This window comes from Suricata suricatta, chromosome 7 (genome assembly GCF_006229205.1).
Source record: "Suricata suricatta isolate VVHF042 chromosome 7, meerkat_22Aug2017_6uvM2_HiC, whole genome shotgun sequence".
Lineage (NCBI taxonomy): Eukaryota > Metazoa > Chordata > Mammalia > Carnivora > Herpestidae > Suricata > Suricata suricatta.
The window spans coordinates 3,882,083-3,903,669 of NC_043706.1; the positions used below are offsets into that span (position 1 = coordinate 3,882,083).

Here is a 21,587-nt window from a genome sequence, read left to right on the forward strand (position 1 = left end):
GGGGTTGGCAGGGGAGGGCAGGGGAGGGTGATTTCTGATGGGTCTGGGGTATTTTTCTGGATTTATGCTGCATTCAGAATCATGCATTCACAGTACAGAGAAAGGTGGAAAAGAATATCTTGCAACAATTTGGAAAATATTGCTCTTCTGGATGCTCAGGGTAGAGAGAATTAATTTGAGCCAAGTAGAGGGACTCTCTAAGGAATCCTGTTTTATCTGTCGGTTGGCATCAAGCAGCCTAAATGATGCTGCCAGTCCGAGGACATCTACTTGAGATGTGCTCCTGTGGGGGGAAGGGCTGCCCTCCAGAGCGGGGAGGGAGGGAAGGGTCCCGCGTGTAAATGTTTTAAGACCTTTGAGACATTCCATCCGTTTCCTATTGCTGTTGTAACAGATTAGCACAATTTTGGTGGCTTCCACAGCACATATTCGTTCCTTCCACACCGGAAATGAGAGTCTGAGACAGATTTCACCCGGCCTCAGCAGGTGCCCTCGGAGCCACTTCCTTCTGGAGGCTCTAGGGGAAAGTCAGTTTCCTTCCTTTTTTATCTTCTAGAAGCTGTCTGCATTCTTTGGCTCACTTTCTCCACCTCAAAGCCTTCAAAGCCCGTCCCTCTGCTTCCTTCTTCCGCATTAAAGGACCCTTGTTATTACATCGGGGCCCCTTGGGTAGTCCAGAATACCATCCCCAAGGTCTGTTAATCAGCAACTTAAATTCTATCTGCAGCCGTAATTCAACCTCCCACGGCACATGAAATGGTCACTGAATCTGGGAATTCGGACACGGACATCTATGTTTGGCCTACCTCACTCGTCACTGTCAAATTCCGTATCAAACTGGCTTTGAAATAATGTAGTCACAGTTTCGTTGCTTCGCATCTCTGTTCAGTCCTTCTTCAGTTCCTCCTTCCGTCCACAGCTACTCTCGGAATCCTCCTCTATACGGAGCACTGGGGCATGAGAGAAGCCGCTCAAGGGATGAAGCTGGGCTTCCTGCCTCCTGGGTAGGACCACAGCAGGGGATGCTTGGCCCTCTGCACAGGGGGCGTGGTTATGACGTGACAGGGGCGTGGTTATGACGTGACAGGGGGCGTGGTTGTGACGTGGCGGAGGGGGCGTGTCCTCCATAGTTGGAGGTCAGGGATGCTAGATGTCCCGCATTGCATGGAAAATCCCAGAGAATGGGGAGCCATCTCATCCCTCACCTGACCCTGGAAAGTCCAGGAGGGAATTCATGTGTGTACAAGTCCCGCTTATAACTGTACTTGAACCTAGAACGGAATTACTAATTACATGAAAATCCAGACTTTTTCCCAAGGTATACATAATTTACTTATTGTGTAAATTATCCAGTTAGCATTGCGAGTCATGTAAATTGAGGGATGACTATACTTTGTTTCACTTGGGACATTATCAGGACTTATTTATTATTCATATAATTATATCAAGAGCAGCTGAGTTCCTGACACAGGACTTGCCAAAAGGCCATACTTGTATCCGTCAACATCTGAACTGACATATTCATGCTACTTCTACACCAAGCTGTAAGCAACAGCCAGTCCGTTATGCCTGCCCTGTGGTTGTAACTACCTACCTATACTCTGAAATACACCTTATTTTATTATTAACTGTTTTTACCTTATTTCCTTTTTATGTGTTATAGTTTATGCACTATATTGTTTTAGCATTTCGTGCAGAGGAGGGTTGTATCTTCTGTGGATTTTATTTCAGGAGTAAGCAATATCATAATCAATAGGGTAGATAGCAGCTTGCAGTAGTGGCACACTCCAGCCTCCAGAGGGCGCTCAGGGCTCCTCCACTGCCTACCTCTGAGAAGTACTTTGAGTCAAGCGGGTGGGTGCTTTTGGTGAGGAGAGCAATGCAATTAAAAGCTCTTGTTTTCACCCAGATTGCTATGTTTTGGGTCTTCCTGTTAGGAATGGCTCTCACACACTGCTCTCAGAGTAGCTAGTCTGACCTCCTCTTGAGGGGAATCCTTGCCTCCCTTGGGCAAAATAGCTTCAAGGAGTAAGGGAGAACTAGGATATAAAGCCAAGGCCGCAGGGCGGAGATCCCTCAGGCCTCAGCCTTTGGGAGGGGCTCTGGTCTGTCTGGTCTCTCCATGCCTCTTCTCATTCAGAGTGGCCAAAGTTAGGATGGAGATCCTGGGGAAGGGAGCCAGGGAGGACACGAAGGTTGCCTCACAGCTCCCACGAGGCCCGTAATAGAAGACCGTATAGAGTGTTGGGCTCAGTGTCTTGGTCATCACTAAGGAGAGATCCATCCTGGTGTGCCCCTTTCACAGGTACCCCACGAGAACTAGCAGATGGACTTGCCAAGAGAGGAGGTAGCTGGTACAGGGTTTAGTGATTCTGAACTCAGGTTAATATCTGCTTGTGACCTTGCCAGGTTAACTCTGTCATTGAAAGTCACCCTCGGGGCGCCTGAGTGGCTCAGTCGGTTGAGCGTCCGACTTTGGCTCAGGTCATGATCTCATGGTTTGTGGGTTCAAGCCCCATGTCGGGTTCTGGGCTGACAGCTAGCGCAGAGCCTGGAGCCTGCTTCCGATTCTGCGTGTCCCTCTCTCTCTACCCCTCCCTTTCTTATGATCTGCCTCTCTCTGTCTCTCAAAAATAAATAAATGTTCATAAAAAAAAAAGAAAGAAGAAAATCACCGTCAGTCCTTGGACTTCCTCTCTCCCAGCCACACATGCTTCTACCTCGAAGCCAAAAACTGTCACCTTCTATCGTTATCCAGGCTACAACCCCACCCACCCCGTCCTCAGGCACCTCGTATTGTAACTGCTCCCCACCCGGGCTGTAGCTATGTATTCTGGATCCAACGATTTCAACTCCATCTATTCAGAATCATTTTTTTTCATCCTTGGACAACCACAGGGTGTTGTGGGGTCAGCTAGCCTTGAGAAAACATGCTGATGGGTCCATCGTGTCCCAACACTGGCCTCACAGCAATTCGCAGACACTGGGCCACTTCTGCTGTCACCCCCCTCCTCTACTCTGGTCTTCAGGCGCTGGGTGCCCACGGAGGCTACACCCACCCTGAGAAACCAGCCAGCACAGCTCGAGTGTGGCTCAGCTGTCCTCTGCTCTGAGCTGACTGATCAGCATTCCCAGAGCCCGTGAATGAGTTCCCAGATGTATTTTGTCATGGGGTCCTCATGTGGCACCAGGAAGGCAAGGCTGGCCCATGCTGTCAGCTCAGAACCCGACCTGGGACTTGAACCCATGAACCATGAGATCATGATTTGAGCCAATATCAAGAGTTGACTACCTAACCAACTGAGCCACCCAGGAGCCCCAAGAACTTTCATTACCTTCACAAAGGGACCTGTTACCCCAGAGGATTCACAACTGCTGCTGCTAATTTGGGAAGATGAGTCTGTCCTTCAGGGTTTCAGGCAGGACTTGACCTCTGCCTTTCAGAGAGAAGTGTGCGTCATCAACCCTAGGAAGGTGTTTCTGGGTCTGACTCCGTTCCCACGCCACTCACCTTGCCAAGTCATTAAGATCCAACCGGCCATCCTTATTTTTGTCAAAGATCTTCATCTGGAAGGCAGAAGGGGAAACAATGGTAAGAAGCACTTATAACAGGAATCTGTTAGGAAAGTTCCCAAATCACTTTGACATTTTGCCCTTCTGATCCCAGAATTATCTAAAACTGGCTACGGCCATCTCACATCACAGAGTGCTCCCTACAGAGGACAGGGGAAATACCATTTTTCCATTGAAAGGCAGAAGTAGTTGAGGAGGAGGTGATCTGGGGAAAGCCTGCCTCTCCAGGCTTCCAGGATTGTAGAAAGGAAGAGAGGGAGAGGCAGAGACAGGAGAGTCAAGTGCACAGATGTATGGCCAGATGTGCTAGAAGGGGGAGGGCACTAGCTAAGGAAGGAGAACACTGAGTGGAGAGAGTTGCTGTTGTTGGCTTTCCAGAGATGCTCTGAGCACCCAGGCCTTTGGGTGCTGGGTTGATATCTAGTGGACTGTGATGGGATGAGATGCTGCTGGAACAGAGGGTGGGGGCGGACCCCAGGGCCATGGGCTGGAGGAAGGATGTGTGATAAGGAGACATTTAGCATGTCTAACTCCATGCGGCTTCTGTTTCCCTTGCTGCTGTGACCTCTCGCTGAGAGAAAACCTCTCTGCTCAGCCCTGCAGGTTACAGCTAAGATGTGCAAAATCCACTCTTTACTCCAAACCGTCTATCTTCACCCAAGGAGAGAAGGAAGTACATAAAGAAATAATAAGGCTATGTTTAAGATTTATGGGAATGCCATGACCAGATTCCTGTACACAGAGGTCAAGTGACCAAAGACAGACAAGTTTCACAACCTTCCTTGTACCCTTGTGGGCTTCTGAATGACTACAGCCATCAGTCGCCTCTTGACTCCAACCTCCTCCTCTTCTCCTGTCTGCACATAAAGGAAGCTCACATTTCATGCTGAGAAGAGCTGCTCTCTGAGACAACAGTCACCATATCCTTGGTTTGGTGGCTTTCTGGACAAAGCTGGTTTCCGTCCCCCCGCATCTTGCCTTTCGACTTAACTGGTCTGTCGTATGGAGATAATGTGCAAACTCTGCTACAGACGTGGCAGAGGATTAAAGGCCCACATCCAGGAACAGGTAAAGGATGGCTACGAAACTAGCCTGTCCTTCCCAGAGGGCCAGCCAAAGCTAAGAGCACGGATTGTGAGTTCATCACACACTTCCCCCACTGTGAACACCAGCAAGGTAGCAGCAACTGAGTGGCCAAGAGGCACCAGCCTGGGGACTGGAGAAGTCAGAGAGCATTGTGCCTGGGGACCTCAGCTCCCCTGCCTCCCCACTAGGACCCAAAGCCACTTTTCTCTCCTTGATGCCATTTTTGCAGAAGAGTCCGGGTTGGATGAAGGACACTGAGAAATCTAAGAGGCTGAGCTTTTCCTTCTGTAGAAAGACTTAGCATGATCCAAAGAGACTATTTAAATGATAGGATCAGATGAGGCTTTAAACAAGATGGGATTAAAAGTCAAAATCAAGATGAATTAGAGTAATTTAATCAAGATGGAGGAGAGCTATTTCACTGCACATCTGAGTCATAGTGTGAGTGATGTTTTTGTGAATTTTGTGACGTCACCACCTTTTAGTACACTAGCTCTAAACGTATTCGCAGGAAGAGGCTGTATAGGAGGAGAGATGGTGTGAAAAAATCTGAGAGTGTATGTAACAGGTTTTTGCATTAAACAGTCCATTCTTCCTCATGCCCTAAATCCAGTCTAGTTTTAATATTTGAAATGAATTTGAAAGCTCATTTCCTCAAAACTCTAGCACCAAAAATGTACATTACAGAATCTATTAAAATGCAGGTTATATTTTTATACATTTTGATATGTTACACAACCGTGTCCCTTAAACATAAATTGGCCATCCAGTACAAGTCTGACAGCAATACGCTTTGCTAAAGACTGAGTCAGGAGTTCTTTCCGTGACACCACCATTACAGAGGTTCTATTTTAATAGAGAGATAGATTATTTCAAGCTTTAAGCAAGTAGTAACTCACCTTGAAAGATGTGGGCCCATCTCCATAGCTGTGAAAATTATTCAAAGGGGAAAATACCTTTTGCTCAAAACTGGCTTGAGGAACAACTGACCACGAATGTGGTAAATCATGCTTCTACCCATCAGAAAATTGGATACGTTGTTCACTTGAGAAGCTCTGAGAAGTGGCCTGAGTCAGAGCTGGGAATTGAGGATTGAGGGTCCTCACCATTAGCTGGTATTTCAAGCCTCGAGGCTGGTTGAGGTCACCAGCAGAGGGAGGGTGGGCACAGAAGCAAAGAACTCTCGAGACTGGGCCCAGACATGTTTCACGTCAGCGGGGATCAGAGAGCTGAGTGCCTACACCTACAGAAGGAAGCCAGCTACTGCAATCCAGCCCGAAGGATGGGAGTTGGGACCAGGGTAGCTGATGGGGCAAGTTTAGCCTCTTGTCTCTTTGTCTGCATGGTCTCAGATTTTAACTTGCAGATTTACAATGGCTCAAGTTCCATGCTTTAATTAGGTACATGAGTGTAATATCTCCCACATGTATTCACTTACATTTTTTAAAGCTCAGTATTATCTAATACTATTCTATTCAGACAGCTAATCTTTCCTCCTGCCAAGTATCGGCAGCACCTCTCAATTAGATGTCATAATTGGATTTTGTTAATAGGCTGTTTCCTCCTGTGTCCAGAATGTTAATTAGGAGTTAGAATAAGATTAGGTCTGCGGACCTCAATTTCTGTCCTACTATTGGGCGCTCTGCCGTGACTCATTCGTTTTTCCTGCTTCAGGCAGCTTTCAAATGTGCCAACCCCCATGGGGGTCCATTTGGATTCATTTAGCAGGTTATATTGCTGAAGTAAAGCTTTTGATGCCAAACCTTGGATCCAAATCTGTAATGCAGGGCTGTTCTGACTGTATCCATCGCTCAATAAAAAGCCATTAAAGCAGCAGTAAGGTGATTTCACACCTGGTGAATCATTTCGAGCTCAGGTTCTAAAATCTCTTTTGAGAATATTGAATTTCTGAAAGTTAGTTCACCCACAGGTCACTAGGGAAATGTAAAAAGTCTTAAAAAAAAAAAACAACATAGTCCAATTCCCAAATCTGTTCATTGGAAAAGTATACGTTTCCTCTATAATTTCAGGAAGGAAAATGAAATAGATTGGCCATAATCTCATCACACTCATTCTAGTCTTCTGGTTAAACTAGGTCTTTAGGTAGAAACTCTTCCTTGCTTCCTCAACACATACCTATCACCTCAGGGCAGAAAGAACCAGTGAGGGCCACTCAGGGTTTGATTGATCATGAGCCTATCTTCACAGACAATTTGGAACAAAAAATGAGTGCTTAACCACAGCACACAGAAACAGAAGAACCACAGGTTTGGGGCAACGACACAGACACAGGATAACAACACAGTCTTGGTCAATGGTTCTCAACCCAGATACTCAACAGTTGGGCAAGACCACCCTGATCCTCCTCTGCTGACTCACAGGATTCCAAGCTTCCAGAGATGAGCTCAGAGCCATCAAAACCTGCACGTTGCCAGATTTTCTCCAGCCCAGGGCATTCCATAGGAAGGCTGCCCGCCTTGGGCATTGTAAAACTGAAACCCAGAGAGGCGCTCTGGGCAGCCAGGGTGGCCGGGCTGATGGGTGATGTGCATAATCTTTTCAGCCAAATACTGCCTTTCCCAGCAGCCCACGTGTTTCCTTCCAGCCCGTTCCTGTCCCTCCCAGTGGGCTGTCTGAGTGAGCCCACCCAGAGCTCCATGCAGCCACAGGTCCCTCTTCTTCCCTGGCTCCCCACATCAGCTTAGTGGCGTTCTCTTCTCCAAAATGATTTCCTGTTTCCTGTCGTCTCTCAGGAATTTGTTTCCTATTTCATGTTTAATAAGCTCTTAGGATTATTTCCAGATTGCAGGCAGAGAAAAATCCATTTTCCTAGGTAATAAATTCTGGTGTGGCTTAATAGCTCCAGCTCCTGTATTACCTTATCTTTAAAAATATTAAGAGATCCCTAATCCCTTAATGTGGCTTTATCCTCACCTCACTTTTCATTTTCCTCTGAGGAATTGGCATCTCTTCTTAATCTCTCAATAGAGCTTACTCTTCCCCTTTTGAACATTTTCTTTTTAATGACTTAGTATTTAAACTTCCAGACGTGGGTATTGTGGTGGAAAATACAGTGTTCGGAGGTAGATCTGGGTATATACATTTCCACTCCATCCTTACTATGTTTAACCTGCTAAAGTCTGTAATCCTCAATGTTTTCATTTATAAAATGAGAGGTAAGACATACTGATTTTATACAGTTGCTGTGAGAATCAAATGCTTGAGAAATGCTTTGCACAGAGTTTGGCACAATGTGAACACTGAATTATAATGATTAACGTACTCAGAACTCAAGTAAACGCTGGCCGTGTTGCAGTGAAGATAACATGCCACACGTACTCGGTGGGGAAGGTGTCTTCAAACAACTCAGCTTTAACTCTGTCCATCTACATTTCCTTGTCCTGCCTTTGCTGAAGCTCTAGAATGGTGGTTGCATTATGATCTACCTTATTTTTGCTTTTTCCCGCCTTTGCCAAATGTCCCCTAATTGGAAGACTCCAGAAAGTCAGGGGCCATATATTTCTTGGTAAGCTCTCCGTAAATGAACCCACATCTCTGAGTGAACTAGTTTGCCAGATCATATGCTGACCTGGAAGAAAAGCATGAAGAAAGTGAGGGGCTTGGTGACAGAGGGGATGCTGTGGGTCACTTTGAGACCCCACTTCTCAGCCCAGAAACGCTGTGTCTGACTCAACTTAAGGAACATAGGGATGTGAACTCTGAATCCACAAGGGACTCACCCCAAGCCTGTGCTGCTCTGATTATATTTTCATATTTGCACTGCTCTTCCTCCTCCTTCGCCCTCGCCTCCCCCCGCCCCACTGCTGCTTTCCTGCCCCTTCTATGGCTCCAGCGACCCTGTCTGAGTCTGCCCCTGGGCTCAGCACAGCCCACAGCCTGGTGGGGACCCCTGTGGACGACTGTCTGTGATGAAGGACCCCAGGGAGAGCCCACGGATCAAGCTCAGGACACCCAAGCACTCCTTCTGCCTCTGTCCTGGAGGGTCTGGTTTACAACGAGGAAAACTCAAAGGAGAATTTCAGAATACCAAGCACAGCTTGAGGAAGGTTGGATCTATGTGATATGCCATCTATGAGGTGCCCGTTGGGGGAGCAAGAGCACTAATCGGGGCGGAGGGTCCCAAGAGCAAACCTTGCTTTTGTTGCCATGGTTTCCTTTGAGCTGGCTATGACCCCAAATTCACTTCTGACAATTTGCATTAAGTAGCCTGCTGTGTGCCAGGCCCTGGCACCTGCCCTTGCCCTGAGGGGTCCCCGGCTAGTGGAGAAGAAGCCCTGTCGGGTGCTGTCCTTGACTCCGGCTGACTCATCGGGAACCCTGTTGATTTCCCCTTGGGAACTGCTGTCATCTCTTCTGCGACCCCGCCCCCTTCAGGCCACCAGCCTCTCTCACCTGGATGGCAGCAGTGGCCTCTTACCAGGTCTTCCCGACTCCCTCCTTGCCCCATTTTGGGCTCTTCTCACTGCAGCAGCTGGGTCACGGCATCTTCTGTTTCCAGCCCTCTGGTGGCTCTCCGTCTCACTCAGACGAACCCCAGGGTCTCACAATGGCTAGGAAGCCCCAAAGGGTCTGGCCTCTGGTAAGTTTCACCCTTGAGTCCTCTGCTCCAGCCACACTGGTGTCTCCCTGTCCTTGAAGGTTGCAGGCACACCACCGTCCCACGGGCTCTGTGCTTTGATGCACTCTTGGTCCTTCCTCAAGCCTCACCTTCTCAAAGGTGAAAATTACACTCCCCAGACCCCGGTCCTAGCTACTTTGTTGGCCTGGCCATCCTTCGCCCTGTTCTACTTCCTTCGTTTTCTCCATAACACTTGTCACCCTCTGTCATGCGACATCATTTATTATTTATTATGTTATTGTCAGTCTCTCCTTTGTCTGGTTTGCTCACTGCTGGCTCCCCAGCGACTGGAGGAGGGCCAGGAGCGTGGAAGATAGTTAGTGGTTATTTGCAGACTGGGTTAAATGGGCGACTGATGTGAAGACAATGCTATGCACGAGATACTCTAGGGGCACTGGGAGTGGAACCTGCATCCACTACAGAAGAAGGTTATGGAAGGTTTTCTAGGCCATGATGATGTCTTAGTGAATCTTGAAGGACAAGCAGGAACCATGAGAACAAAAGTAGGGTCTAGAATTGAGCCACATTAAGTGAGAAAGTAGCGATTGAGTATTGTAGTTGGAGGTGGAGGGCAGCCCCTCAGCCTCAAAGGTAATCAAGAAATTCTAGAAAGATCCTGGTGACTCTAAGAGTATTTCATCGTGTAGTGGATGATTTATACGTTCGTAAAATCAAGGTAGCAAACACCCAGTGCTGACACTGGCTTGAGTCGAGGTTGAAAAGTACTCGGCAGTTACAGGGACATCTCCCTTTCCAGAGTGTTTATTCCGCGGAGATCAGGTGGGAAGAAACCTCGAGATTTCCCTGTGGCCGGGAGGCCACTCCCTGCTTCTAGATTTCCCACCTCACGCTTCCGTGCTGAGGACGTATTTACCCAGGATCTCAAACACCTCGTGCATGTGATTAAAATAGGTCAGACATACTAAGAAGCCAAATTACTTCCTTGATTGAGATCCTGGCCTGGGGTTTGATTCTGCCCCTGGCACCAGCTTCGCTTCTGCCCACGACATTTACAAGTCATCACGGTCAAACGTGCCCTTGGCCTTCCCTCTTTCCCAGGGCAGCGTCGGACAGAGTGCGGAGTGAGAGGCTGAAAACCAGGAGAGCTCAGCTTCCAGTTTAACTGGCACCTTCGGCCTGGTGACCTAACCAGTTACCTGATCTTCAAAGCGAGTTTAAGAATTTAAGTTGGTGGGGACTTAGTCACTTACCCTTTCTAAGCCTCCAGCAACAGATACACAAAATAGCATGAAAATGCCAACCCTGCAGAGAAGTCATCAGAAATAATACTATATTTGGGACACCTAGTTAAGCATCCAGCTTTGGCTCAGGTCATGACCTCACAAGTCATGGGTTCAAGCCCCGCGTCAGGCTCTGTGCTGACAGCTCAGAGCCTGGAGCCTGCTTCGGATTCTGTGTCTCCCTTTCTGCCCCTCCCCCTGCTTATGCTCTGTGTGTGTATCTCTCTCTCTCTCGAAAATAAATAAACATTTTAAAAAAGAAATAATACTATATTGGGAAATCAGCTCCGGGCCTCCACAGGTCGGCCTAGTGGTGCACATTTTACTAGAACTCACCAACTCTTCTGGGTGGTGTGTGCTCCTGACTGTTCACCAGGAAGCTCATAACGTGGATCTGTGCTGCAGTGCTGCATGTGTGTAACAACCCTACCGGCAAGCAAGCCTTCGCCAGCAATTTGTTTGCTTATTAATCAAAAAACAACAGCATCCGATTGGACCGAAGCACTTGTCTGGGGGAAGGAAGGAGCGCGGGGGACACGAAAGGCAGGGAAGCCAGGCTGTCGACTGGGAGCCGAGACTGCAGCGTGCTGGGTGAGGCTGAGTCTGCCAGGTCAGCCCTCCCGTGCATCCTTTCTCAGGGAGCTTGGACACCAGAATAATCGCCCAGACATGGAAGCCACGAGGGGCCAGCACACAGATGACAACAAGGACCACAGGTAGGAGACAACAGGCACGTCCTGGATGCTCTGCAGGCATTGGTTCTCTCTACCCCCACCCAGCGGTTAGGTACCACTAACCTCCATTTTACAGATGAACTAGTAAGACAGAGAGACCGGTGGGCTCCTAAGGTCACCGCTACTGAGTGGCAGAGACGGGACACACATCTTCCACCTGTTTGCTCTCAGGTGCCCTGAATCAACACGCTGAATGAACAGAATCAGGGCAAGAAGTGGCCCCCTGTGCCTGGCACTGCTTGTCCGTGTTTGCCGTTTCTACGCGGCTTCGAGTGGCACTAAGGGTCTCGGCCTGGTGCCCGGTAACGTGGCGCTGAGTGGACTCTCCAGGTCTGCCCAGGGACAGTGAGCGCCTTTCCTCTCGCATACGTGCAGGCTTATCCTCAGAGAGAGGCTGGCGCAGCTGCTTGTAGCCGAAGCTTCCCCGAGGGGTTCCGCTGCGGCCCTTCAGTCTGCAGGGTCCCCTGGGCACTGACTCTGGGCCCGGGGGAGGCTTTGGGGGGCTGCCCGCAGGAGAGCGCCCTGCCCGGCTACTCACCATGGTGCCGGTGTATTCGTCCAGCTTGGCCTCAGGAACGACCTTTCTGTGGTGGAGGAAGAGGTCTCGGAGGAAGTTCTGTGACATCGGGAGAAGAGAGACATCTTATATGGGGAGCAAATAAGCCACAAAGATCTCGGGACGCCTTATTTTAGGGATTGTGGATCTTTTTTTTTTTTTAAGGAGAAAATAAAATGCTTTTAGGAAGCAATAGATCTGAGAACGGAGGACTCTCACTGTTCAAACGGAGCTCACAGGGGCACCTGGGTGGCTCAACCAGTTGAACATCCACCTCTTGATTTTGGCTCAGGTCATGATCTCGTGGTTTGGGAGTTCGAGCCCTGCTTCAGGCTCTGCGCTGACAGCGGAGCCTGCTTGGTATTCTCTCTCTCCCTCTCGTTCCCCCGCTTGCTCTCTCTCAAAATAAGTAAATAAAAAATAAAAACTTTAAAATAAAGAGAGCTCATGGAACCCAAAGGATGGCTCCAGGCATGCACAAAGTGTCATAAATTCCACAATTACATCTCTTTCCCAGAGACAGCAATGTTATCTGCAGGCTCTAAACCTTTTAAACACAAATACGTTTTTTTTTTAAGTAACAAATTCAAATGCATGTTTCTTGGGCCCCCAGAAATTAAATGCGTGGCCCCTACAGCAGTTCCCAGCAACGAAGAAGGCCCCCCACCCACGAGAGGCCCCACACTTACCCGCAGCTCCGCAGCTGATATGAAGCCGCTGCTGTCAGCGTCATATTTGCGCCAAATCTGAAATACACCAAAGCCGTGCATCCATTTACTGGTCCAATGACCGTGTAGGCAAGCACAAGCCCAGAGAGGTCATGTAGGACTGAAACCAGAGTCTGTCCCTGGCACAGCTGGTGACTCTGACCTTTTAGCCTATAGCGTTATCAGGAAATTGCACGCAAGGTGGACAGGAGAAAACTCCTGGAGCCCAGGAGGTGGTCAAACGGAAGCACCTGCATAGAACTAAAGCCTCAAATAGCAATGATCTTAACGAAAGAGCGAACCCTTCCCAAATACGCTGCTGCCAGAAGGCCGTAAGGAATCTTATCTGTGTGGCCTTGGCCTTGGCTCTGGGGAAAGAGAATAAAACATCTCGGATAATTCCCAGTGACAAGACAACCCTTTCATTGGTTTAGGGGTAGCATCCATCCAGCTGAAGAGACAATTACCAAACTGGAAGGCGGAACTGAACATTCTTAAAGAGACACTGCTTTCTTTACTGCGTAGTGTGGTCCGGACCCCCTGTGATTGATCATTCTGCGTATAAGCATCACGGTTGGCAAGCTCTCTGGCTCCCGTGCAGAATGCAAAAGGAGCACTCAGTTGTTTTTTCTAGTTGACAAGCTTTTCTGTGGATGCAGAATGGTTAGCTGAGTCCCCCACTGCGGGACCTCAGACGCCAGCCAGCCCTGCCCGAGGACCCCGCAGGGGCAGTGCAGGCACCGAAGGGTCTGAGCAGGTTGGGAAGTGTCACGTCTTGCCGTCCCTGATGCCAACACATCTGCCTGAATTCAGCCAGACCTCCAAAACCAACTCGTTAAACGTAAATTATATCCTAACTTTACCAGATACACCAACACTGAAAATGAGAATTTCAAGTAACAAACAAAACCATTTTACATGCTTGTTTTCGTGTTATTCTCCAAATTTTTTCCATCTACTTTATCTTATAACTTTACTACAACTGAACCATTGGAGGGCCAAAGATTTCTATGTGAATCATGTGCACACATAGAATGCAAAGCAAAATGAGGAGATTTCTGGGCAAACAACAGAGTTTTTACCAACAAACTGAGTGAAGGCTACATCCCGGGAAGGAGGAACATGAAGGAGAGTCTGAGTCACAGGCAGGAATGGTGCACGAGGACACTGGGAACAAATCTTGACTTTGTCGCATTTGTGGGGTTAAGGAAGGCAAGATGGGGCTGAAACCCTGGACAGTGGTGGCACAGGGCTCCAGGCAGTGCGACAGGATGGAAGGGGGTGAAGGTCCTGGGGCTCAGGGGGAATGTAAAGGCGTTAACTTAGTATTTTTAACACTATGTAGGATACTGATAGGTTATAACAAATTTAATTAAAATAATCAAGAGTCTGAAGTGATATCTATATCTACATCTGTATTTATATCTATTATCTACTTTTTAATTGTGTAGAAAAAAAGGAAAACTTCTTTGTTCAAAGCAGTCGAGAAGCTAGAAGGGCGGAGGCAGATGAGACAAGTTGAAAGAGAAACAGAGAGGAAGGTGCTACAGCGCTATTTATTTTTCCCATTCTGTGACTTTATTCAATACCATGCAAGGCCTAACATGTTAATGCTATTTTTATGATTACTGTTTGTACAGATCCACTGTGCAAAATTAATGAACTGCATAGAGAAGACAAGCATAATCTCCAAAAATACCCACCCCAGAGGTGGTCGCTTATGTTTTTGCGTGTTTCCTTTCCGTCATATTTCTATGATACACAGGCCAGGACTAAATTGGAGGCCATACACTTGGGCAATCTATTGAATAGTTTCATTTGAAATTCCCTGAGAGCACTTTTAAGCACAATTAAAATTATTTCAAAAATGTCATTTAAAATAATTTGCAAATAATGATGATTCTGTGCACAGTTGGAAAATCTAAAAGTGCAAAGAATATGAAAATCATCTGAAATCTTATTGCTTAAAAGCAATCAGTATCTATATGGTGTGTATTTCCCTATGGTCTAATTTATGTACATGTTAGGATGAACAATTTTTAAAATAACGTTAAGATCATAACACATGTACAATTTTGGTTCTTAACATTATAATGCACTTCCTCTGAATATAAACATTTCTCATTATACCATTAAGAGAGATGCTTGGAACAGTAGAATTTTATTAAGTAAAGATACTTTTAACTTCGAATAATGACATTTTAAAGGATCTTGAGGCGCCTGGGTCGCTCATTCGGTTAAGTGTCCAACTCTTGGTTTTGGCTCAGGTCATGATTTCACAGTTCATGAGTTTGAGTCCCATCTTGGGCTCTCTGCTGTCAGCACAGAGCCTGCTATGGATCTTCTGTCCCTCTCTTTCTCTGCCCCTTCCCTGCAGGTACATGCACGATCTCTCTCTCTCTCTCTCTCTCTCTCTCCATCTCTCTCATGCGCGCGCGCGCACACACACACACACACACACAAATAAACATTTAGAAATAAATAAAATTAATAAAGGATCCTGATCATATTTTTGCAAAACTGCTGTCCATAAAATTGCTGCAGTGCGCATGCCTACCAACAGATCCTGAGCAGCAATCTCCATGCTTCCTTGCTGGCACCACATATTCTGTTGATTCTCTTAAAATCTGTTTACCAGTTTGATCGGTAAAAATTAGTTGTTTTAAATTTACATTTCTTGGCTACCAGCATACATTTGTTGTCCAACAAATCCCTCCTGTGAACTGTCTGTGCATGTGCTTGCTCAGTTTTACAGGACTTCCACTTAGCCGGAAGTAAATACAGTCATGCAAAAGGGCATTAAGTCATTATCTCATAAGCAGGGACGTGCTAGCTGTTTCAGGAACTGGGTCCTGGATTCAGTCGCTGTCTTGGGTCTCTCTGACTTCCCAGGTCTTCTTTCTCCCCAACAGATGCTAACACCCAGGGGAGGAAAGAGGAGCTTAGAGGAGCCGCTGACTCCAGCCTCAGCCTTCGCTCAGGCACAGCGACGGTAATCAGAAGCCCTGCTGGCCAGACTGGCACTCGAGTGAGTCACATTGTCATGGTATTATACCTCCAAAACTAGGATTGATTGCCAACATCTAAAAACAAGCAGTTTCACCTAGAGGCTAGATGGCCAAGCAGCAGTTGCTGGAGCTGCCTGAGGCCTCTGCTTTGGAGGGGCACCTGATCTCTGGGCTGCCCAGTCCCCAGCTGATCCCCGTCACGCTCCTCTGTGTGCACCTGTCTGGCTGCTGTCCGGGCCTCCTCTGGCCCAGGCTGAAGGACATGGTCAGCTTGGGCACAGCCTGGGTCACCACACGGAGCACACGGGAGGGTTGGGGCCAAAGCCCTGGCTCATCGCCAAGGGCTCCTTTTGCTTGGTCTTGTCCTCTGTGGGCAGCTCTGCCTTGGGGACTAGACAGGTGTGGTGACACCACGGTCAGGGACTGGGGCCCTGGTCTCCTCTCAGTCCTCATCATCCGTAGAGATACAGTCAAACACCTACCTGCATAAACTCCACGCTGCTGTCCAGGGGGGTTTCCTGACGGAAGAGCAGAAGGAAGTTTTCATCCTCAGACAAGAACACACTGGCAAGCTGCAGAAATGGAGAGAAATAGCAGTGGGTGACGCTGGCCGTGCCCCCTGGGCACGAGCCATGGTGGGACCTATTTCAGGGCAGAAGGGCCAGATCCCCAGGACTGAGAGCTCAGATTTCAGTTCTGTGCCCCTGATCGCCAGATTTGATTCCCTGATTCTGTGAAACAATATCGCACCCCCACTAGGAACGAAGCACCGTGGGTATCTGCCTTCTGCAAGCTTACGATCCAAAATAATAATCTAATTCTCAGAGTAAATTTGTCAGAGCTTACTGTGTTCCAGGTACTTTCTTAAGACTCTGTCATGTTAAAATAATTTCACTCCATAATATAATAGAAACTTAAATTAGCAAATAATTCTCATACATGCCATGAATTATTCTAAATTCTTACATTTGCTTACTCACTTAACAGAGTAGACAACACAGTGTTGTTGTTATCTGTTAGGGCAACTGGGACTTGCCTCGGCTGTGTGGTTAGTGCGCTGTGGCGGCAGGGCTCTGGCTGCACTTTGAACCTTTATGCTGTGCCCACGAGATGCTGCGTGTTCACTTCAGCGCCAAAGCACTGGCAGGCAGGCAAAGGCAGGCGTGCTGAGCGTTTGCTAACTTATTCTTTTATGTTATTAGTTTATTAGTATCTCTATGATGCTGCAGTAGTTGGTCCCTGCATGATAAATTCAATCATCCAGCTTTCCATTCGAGCACCAGCTCTACTGATTTACGTCACATCTCTCGTGAGTAAGGTGACATTTTCTTCTCCTGAGTGACTGGAACTCGTACATCAGCACGTGGGTGTGTTTGGCTGGCCTTGCCTATCGCCTGTGGTCTAGCAGTGTCCCTGTCTTCTCTCTGAGCTGTCCGCCATGAACAATGGCCATTCCTTCCACCACCGGTCCTTCTCTTGGCATCTGCCAGAGACTGAGTTTGGACCAATGCTGTTGGCGGCTGGTAGGCGTGATAGCCCACACTCCTACGCACATTTCATAGTTGGATGAGGGTCTGCTCATGGACATTGCGTGTGAGTAATAACAATCATATTTTGAATATCATATGTTGATATTCAATGGCAGGCACTGGCAAATGCGCTCATCATTTATTATCTCACTAAAGTCTCATACCAGTCTTTCTGGGGGGGCCTAAATACCCTGTTACTCAGGGGAGCAGGACAGTGCTGAGTGCCCATGATTATGGATCCTGATTCCTTCTGATTGCTCACCTAATATTTGATATGGCACAATTGGTATCTCTGTGCCTCTATTTCTTCATTTGTAGAATGGAACAATAATCCTTATATCCTAGTGTTTATGTCAAGACTAAAAGTAAAATAAGGCACCATTAATAAGCTATTCAGTAAAACTCCTGGTACATATGAAACATTTAATACCCAGTAACTGCCGAGTTAATGGAGATAATAAAACAGAGGCACAGGGAGCAGCTTGGTCAAGGTCTCACATTCACGGCGTGGACTTGGCCCTTTCCTTGCCCTACCCCTAAGCCCCCTGCCGAGGCTCCAAGGTCGGCTGGCTCTGGCAATAGCTCTTGAGGACTGAGTTCTTTTCCACACGGGGTACCATAGGACAGGGAACCAAATTAAAATGCAATTCCCTGGTCCTCAATCTCTAGAACGCAGTGTGTCTTCAGCTTTGATTGGAGTGACACAGAAGAGCCCTGGACAAATCAGATGTACAGATAGTCTCCCCAAACCCGGCTTCAGCTCTCAGTCGGGACTTCCTCCCATCTTAAGCATGCTAGGATAGCTCACATGTGCCCAGGTGCCCTGATTTTTATGTCTCACCACCTGTGACTGGAGTAAGTGACATAGTCAGTGGTATGGCCCAAGGTAGGGGAGACACTGCTCCTCCTTAAGCTCACAGATGGGAGGCTTTAAGGGACCTCGGACCGATGAACTAGGTACCGTCAACTTGTCTACAGCCACCTCAGCTACGCTTGTTTCCGGGACTCTGTGACTAGGTGGTTGGTGTGGATGTCAAAGCTGATCCCAAGTTCCCAAGTGCCCCAAGAAGGTCTGCCCACTGTTAGCAGGTGCTTACCGTGTGTCATTTATTCACTAGGAAGTTGGTACACATTTATTGAGCCCCACGAATGTTACCCTCTGTTCTGTGGGCTGGAGAATGCAGCTGTGGACATGTAGTCATGGAGACTTTGGTCTCTCCAGGGTGAGGCTTGCACTTCCTTCTTTGGGGATATGCACATAGGTTTCCATCAATGCATATGCAGCATTGATGAGTGAAAATTTTGGTAATAACTACGTTCACACATCTGGATTTAGTTTACTCCTTTTCTGAAAAGGCTGCTTCCCATTGAACACATCTACTTCAATAAGGAGGCATTGTCTTGCCCTCTTAGCACAACTTTCTGGAGAAAAGGAGCCCTGCTTTCATCAATAATACTCTGTGTCCAAGTATGGCGGCATCAAGAGACTGGCTTTGCAAGTTTCAGGTAATCTGTGTAGCCAGCAATTTTGACTACAAAGTAAATGTCTTAGTTTTAAATGAGCTCACTTTTATGTACAATCTGATAAGTATATAGCACGACCCCATCAAGTGATATCTTTAAGTGGGGTTACACTTAAACCAGTGCCACTAATTGGCCTTGTAATGCACGTGAAATAGGGGTAATACTCACACCAGTCTCTTTTCACTATTGTGGGGGATATGATACCAAAATATGTGTAGAAATCCTTTCTTAACTGTAAACCCTTTTGTAACTAGAAGGATAACTGATGAGCTTACCGAGAGACTACCCAAGGCACAGTGTGCATAACACCTTGCTTTTGTAGATGCAGTAAGTGTGTGCTGAGTGAAGACAGCTGCTGTTTGTTTTGTTTTTAACAATCTTTGGGGATAGATCTTTCCATCTTTTGGCTGATGTGGAAGTTTAAACTCATTTATTGTCCGTACATTTTTCCTTAGACCAGAGTTGAGTTTGAACAGCACGTGGTGAAGAGACAAATATTGGGTCAGGTGACTGAAAGGCCTCCAGCATACCAACTCCACGGTTATTAAATAAGTATAAATATTGATTGACCTAAATAAAATGATAGAACTATTTGTTGCTTAGCAAATGAAAAAAGAGAGGTGATTACTTCAAAATGCTGTGTAGGTCGCCTGCCTTGCAGGTGTGTAGGCCACCTGCCTTCTGATTTCCTGATCAGATGTAAGATTTGTATTATCTTTCAGAGGAAATGATAACCCTAAAAAGACTCAGTTGAGAAAGGACGGTTGGGAAAAGTACCTCTTTCATTTGTATGCGACCATCTCTAGAGACGTCCTGGGGAGCCATAAATTGCTGTTTCAGCCTCTGCACATTTTCTTCTATGACCGCCGCCTATAATAGGCCAGACAGAACCACATTAAAGCCACTGGGATTCCAAAAATGTAGCTAGGGTATCAAATATTCACAGCAGATAGCCTAATAATTATGGTACTCTAACCTGGGAAGCAGGTCAGTTAGCCCTTTAGAGCAAGTCTACCACATTGAACGGGGGGAGAGGGAGAGAGATTTCTTGAGCAAACCATCATTGATGGGCACCCTGACCAGGTGAGACCAGCAGCTGGTGAGCTCCTAAAATATGAATGAAGAGAAGCTGAGGGACTTGCATGTTAAAAGATAGTTTTGAACATCATTATATGTTTTGTTGTGACAAAAGAGTGTATAGTAAAGAATATAATTTCTTTCCCAAGAAGTTTCTTCCCAAAAACTCAAAGATTTTGTTCTGTCTTTTTTTTTGAGAGAGAGAGAAAGAGAGAAACTACACATGAGTAGTAGAGGAGGGGCAGAGAGATAGGGAGAGAGAGAATCCCAAACAGATTCTGTACTGTCAGCACAGAGCCTGATGTGGCGCTTGATCTCATGAACCATGAAGTCATGACCTGATCTGAGATCAAGAGTCAGAAGCCCAACTGAACCATCCAGGTGCTCTGGCTTTGTTCTATTTCTTTTTTTAAAGCATTTTTAAAGTTTATTTATTTATTTTGAGAGACAGAGAGAGAGAGAGAGAGACAGAAAGAGAGAGACAGAGAGAGAGTATGAATTGGAGAGGGGCAGAGAGAGAAACCCAAGCAGGCTCTGTGCTGTCAGTGCAAAGCCTGATGTGGGGCTCAATCTCACAAACCATGGGATCATGACCTAAGCCAAAATCATGCATCAGAAACTTGACTGAGCCACCCACACAACCCTATTATATTTCTACATGAAAAACCCAGTCCTTCTAGGTGGCTGGTTGGACATAGCTCATTCCCTCCATCATCTTCTTGGATTTGCAGAGGAAAAGATAATTAGAAGGGAGGAAAAGTAATAACATAAGTGTTGAATTACCAAAAATGCCACATCTCCCTTCCCTGCACATCTCTTTCTACATACTAACTTGTTCTTCATCAGTGGACTGCAGGATTGGCACAAAGAAATGTGACCTATATAATCAACATGGAGAATGAATTCTGATGCAGAGCTTGAGAAGCAGAACCACTCCCTAGCAGTGCCAGACTCCAAGACGGCAGACTCCACCAGCCATGCTAAAGTCATCGTCCTGAATTCTCTCCCACGCTACCCCTGCCAACCGGCCTCCTCATAAGTGGGTCCACTACATAGAGAGAGAGGAGCGTCTCTGGTCTTGGCACCTTGGATCGTGTGCATTTGGGTTTGTGTGTATGGGTTGTGTATGTGCAATCACACAGAAAAAATTGATGGAGATCACTCAACAAAGTGGGTCTTCACCCTGAATTTCAGGTGACTTTCTAGATTAAGAGATCTGCAGGATGGATGGCTATCATTTCTGTATCTCTCAAATACAGTATCTGTGGGATGAATAAATGATTCTTTTTGATGAGTTGGGCCTTCCCAAAGGAAGTTAACTAACAGGGGCCATGTTAGTGGAAAATTAAATTTCAAAATAAACAAATGTGAAGTCAAAGAAGCTGTAGCTAGATGTGCTGCCTTGAGTTTGAAGCCACAGAACCTTGACTTTTGTCCTTGCAGACCTCCAACTCCAAAGCCCGTGCCTAGACCTTGGACCCAATGCAACAGGACTGCTTCTGTTTCCCATCGGCCCCCCTGCCCTCCTCCTCTGAGACTCTGGGCCCCAGCAGAGTCCTTATCATCCCTGAAGCATTGAGGGAGGCCCGGGACGTGTACACGGCCCCAGACAGGGACGCACTGCAGGGCACTGGCTGTGTCCAGACCTAATTCAGAGGCCAGTTCTGAGCATTTGAAGAGAAAAGGCAGAGAGCCGAGGGAAAGAGTGAGTAACAAAAACAGCTGCAGCAACAGCTGATGGTTCCATTAAGTCTGTCCTCTCAGAGGCTTTGAGAACCAAGTAATTACACACAGGCTGCCTGCTCTCCAAGGCTCACTACCAGGCACCATACTGTTAGAAACCTTAAGATTCTTCTTTTTGAGATCTCTGTGCCTGGCTAATGAGGGAGGAAAATAGAGCCTTCAGGCCTCCG

The 21,587-nt window shown here is 47.1% G+C and overlaps 1 protein-coding gene and 1 long non-coding RNA gene across 3 annotated transcripts in view; one reads left to right on the forward strand and one right to left on the reverse strand.

Annotated features, from left to right (window-relative positions):
- Nucleotides 1-21,587, reverse strand: part of SCGN (secretagogin, EF-hand calcium binding protein) — a 35,819-nt gene that overhangs the window by 10,542 nt on the left and 3,690 nt on the right. Inside the window, exons 3-7 of the mRNA XM_029945220.1 lie at nt 19,375-19,467; nt 16,027-16,116; nt 12,519-12,575; nt 11,812-11,889; nt 3,512-3,567 (exon numbers count right to left, since the gene is read on the reverse strand). Of these exons, the coding sequence (XP_029801080.1) occupies nt 3,512-3,567; nt 11,812-11,889; nt 12,519-12,575; nt 16,027-16,116; nt 19,375-19,467 (374 nt within the window). The remainder of the gene's footprint in view (nt 1-3,511; nt 3,568-11,811; nt 11,890-12,518; nt 12,576-16,026; nt 16,117-19,374; nt 19,468-21,587) is intronic.
- LOC115296734 lies at nt 1,143-21,055 on the forward strand. Of its 2 annotated transcripts, none has more exons than XR_003911020.1 (4): nt 1,143-1,318; nt 15,449-15,564; nt 18,487-18,579; nt 20,521-21,055. It is a non-coding gene; the product is annotated as an uncharacterized LOC115296734 (long non-coding RNA). The 2 variants fall into 2 exon arrangements; XR_003911021.1 differs by lacking the exon at nt 20,521-21,055 and adding an exon at nt 19,053-19,161.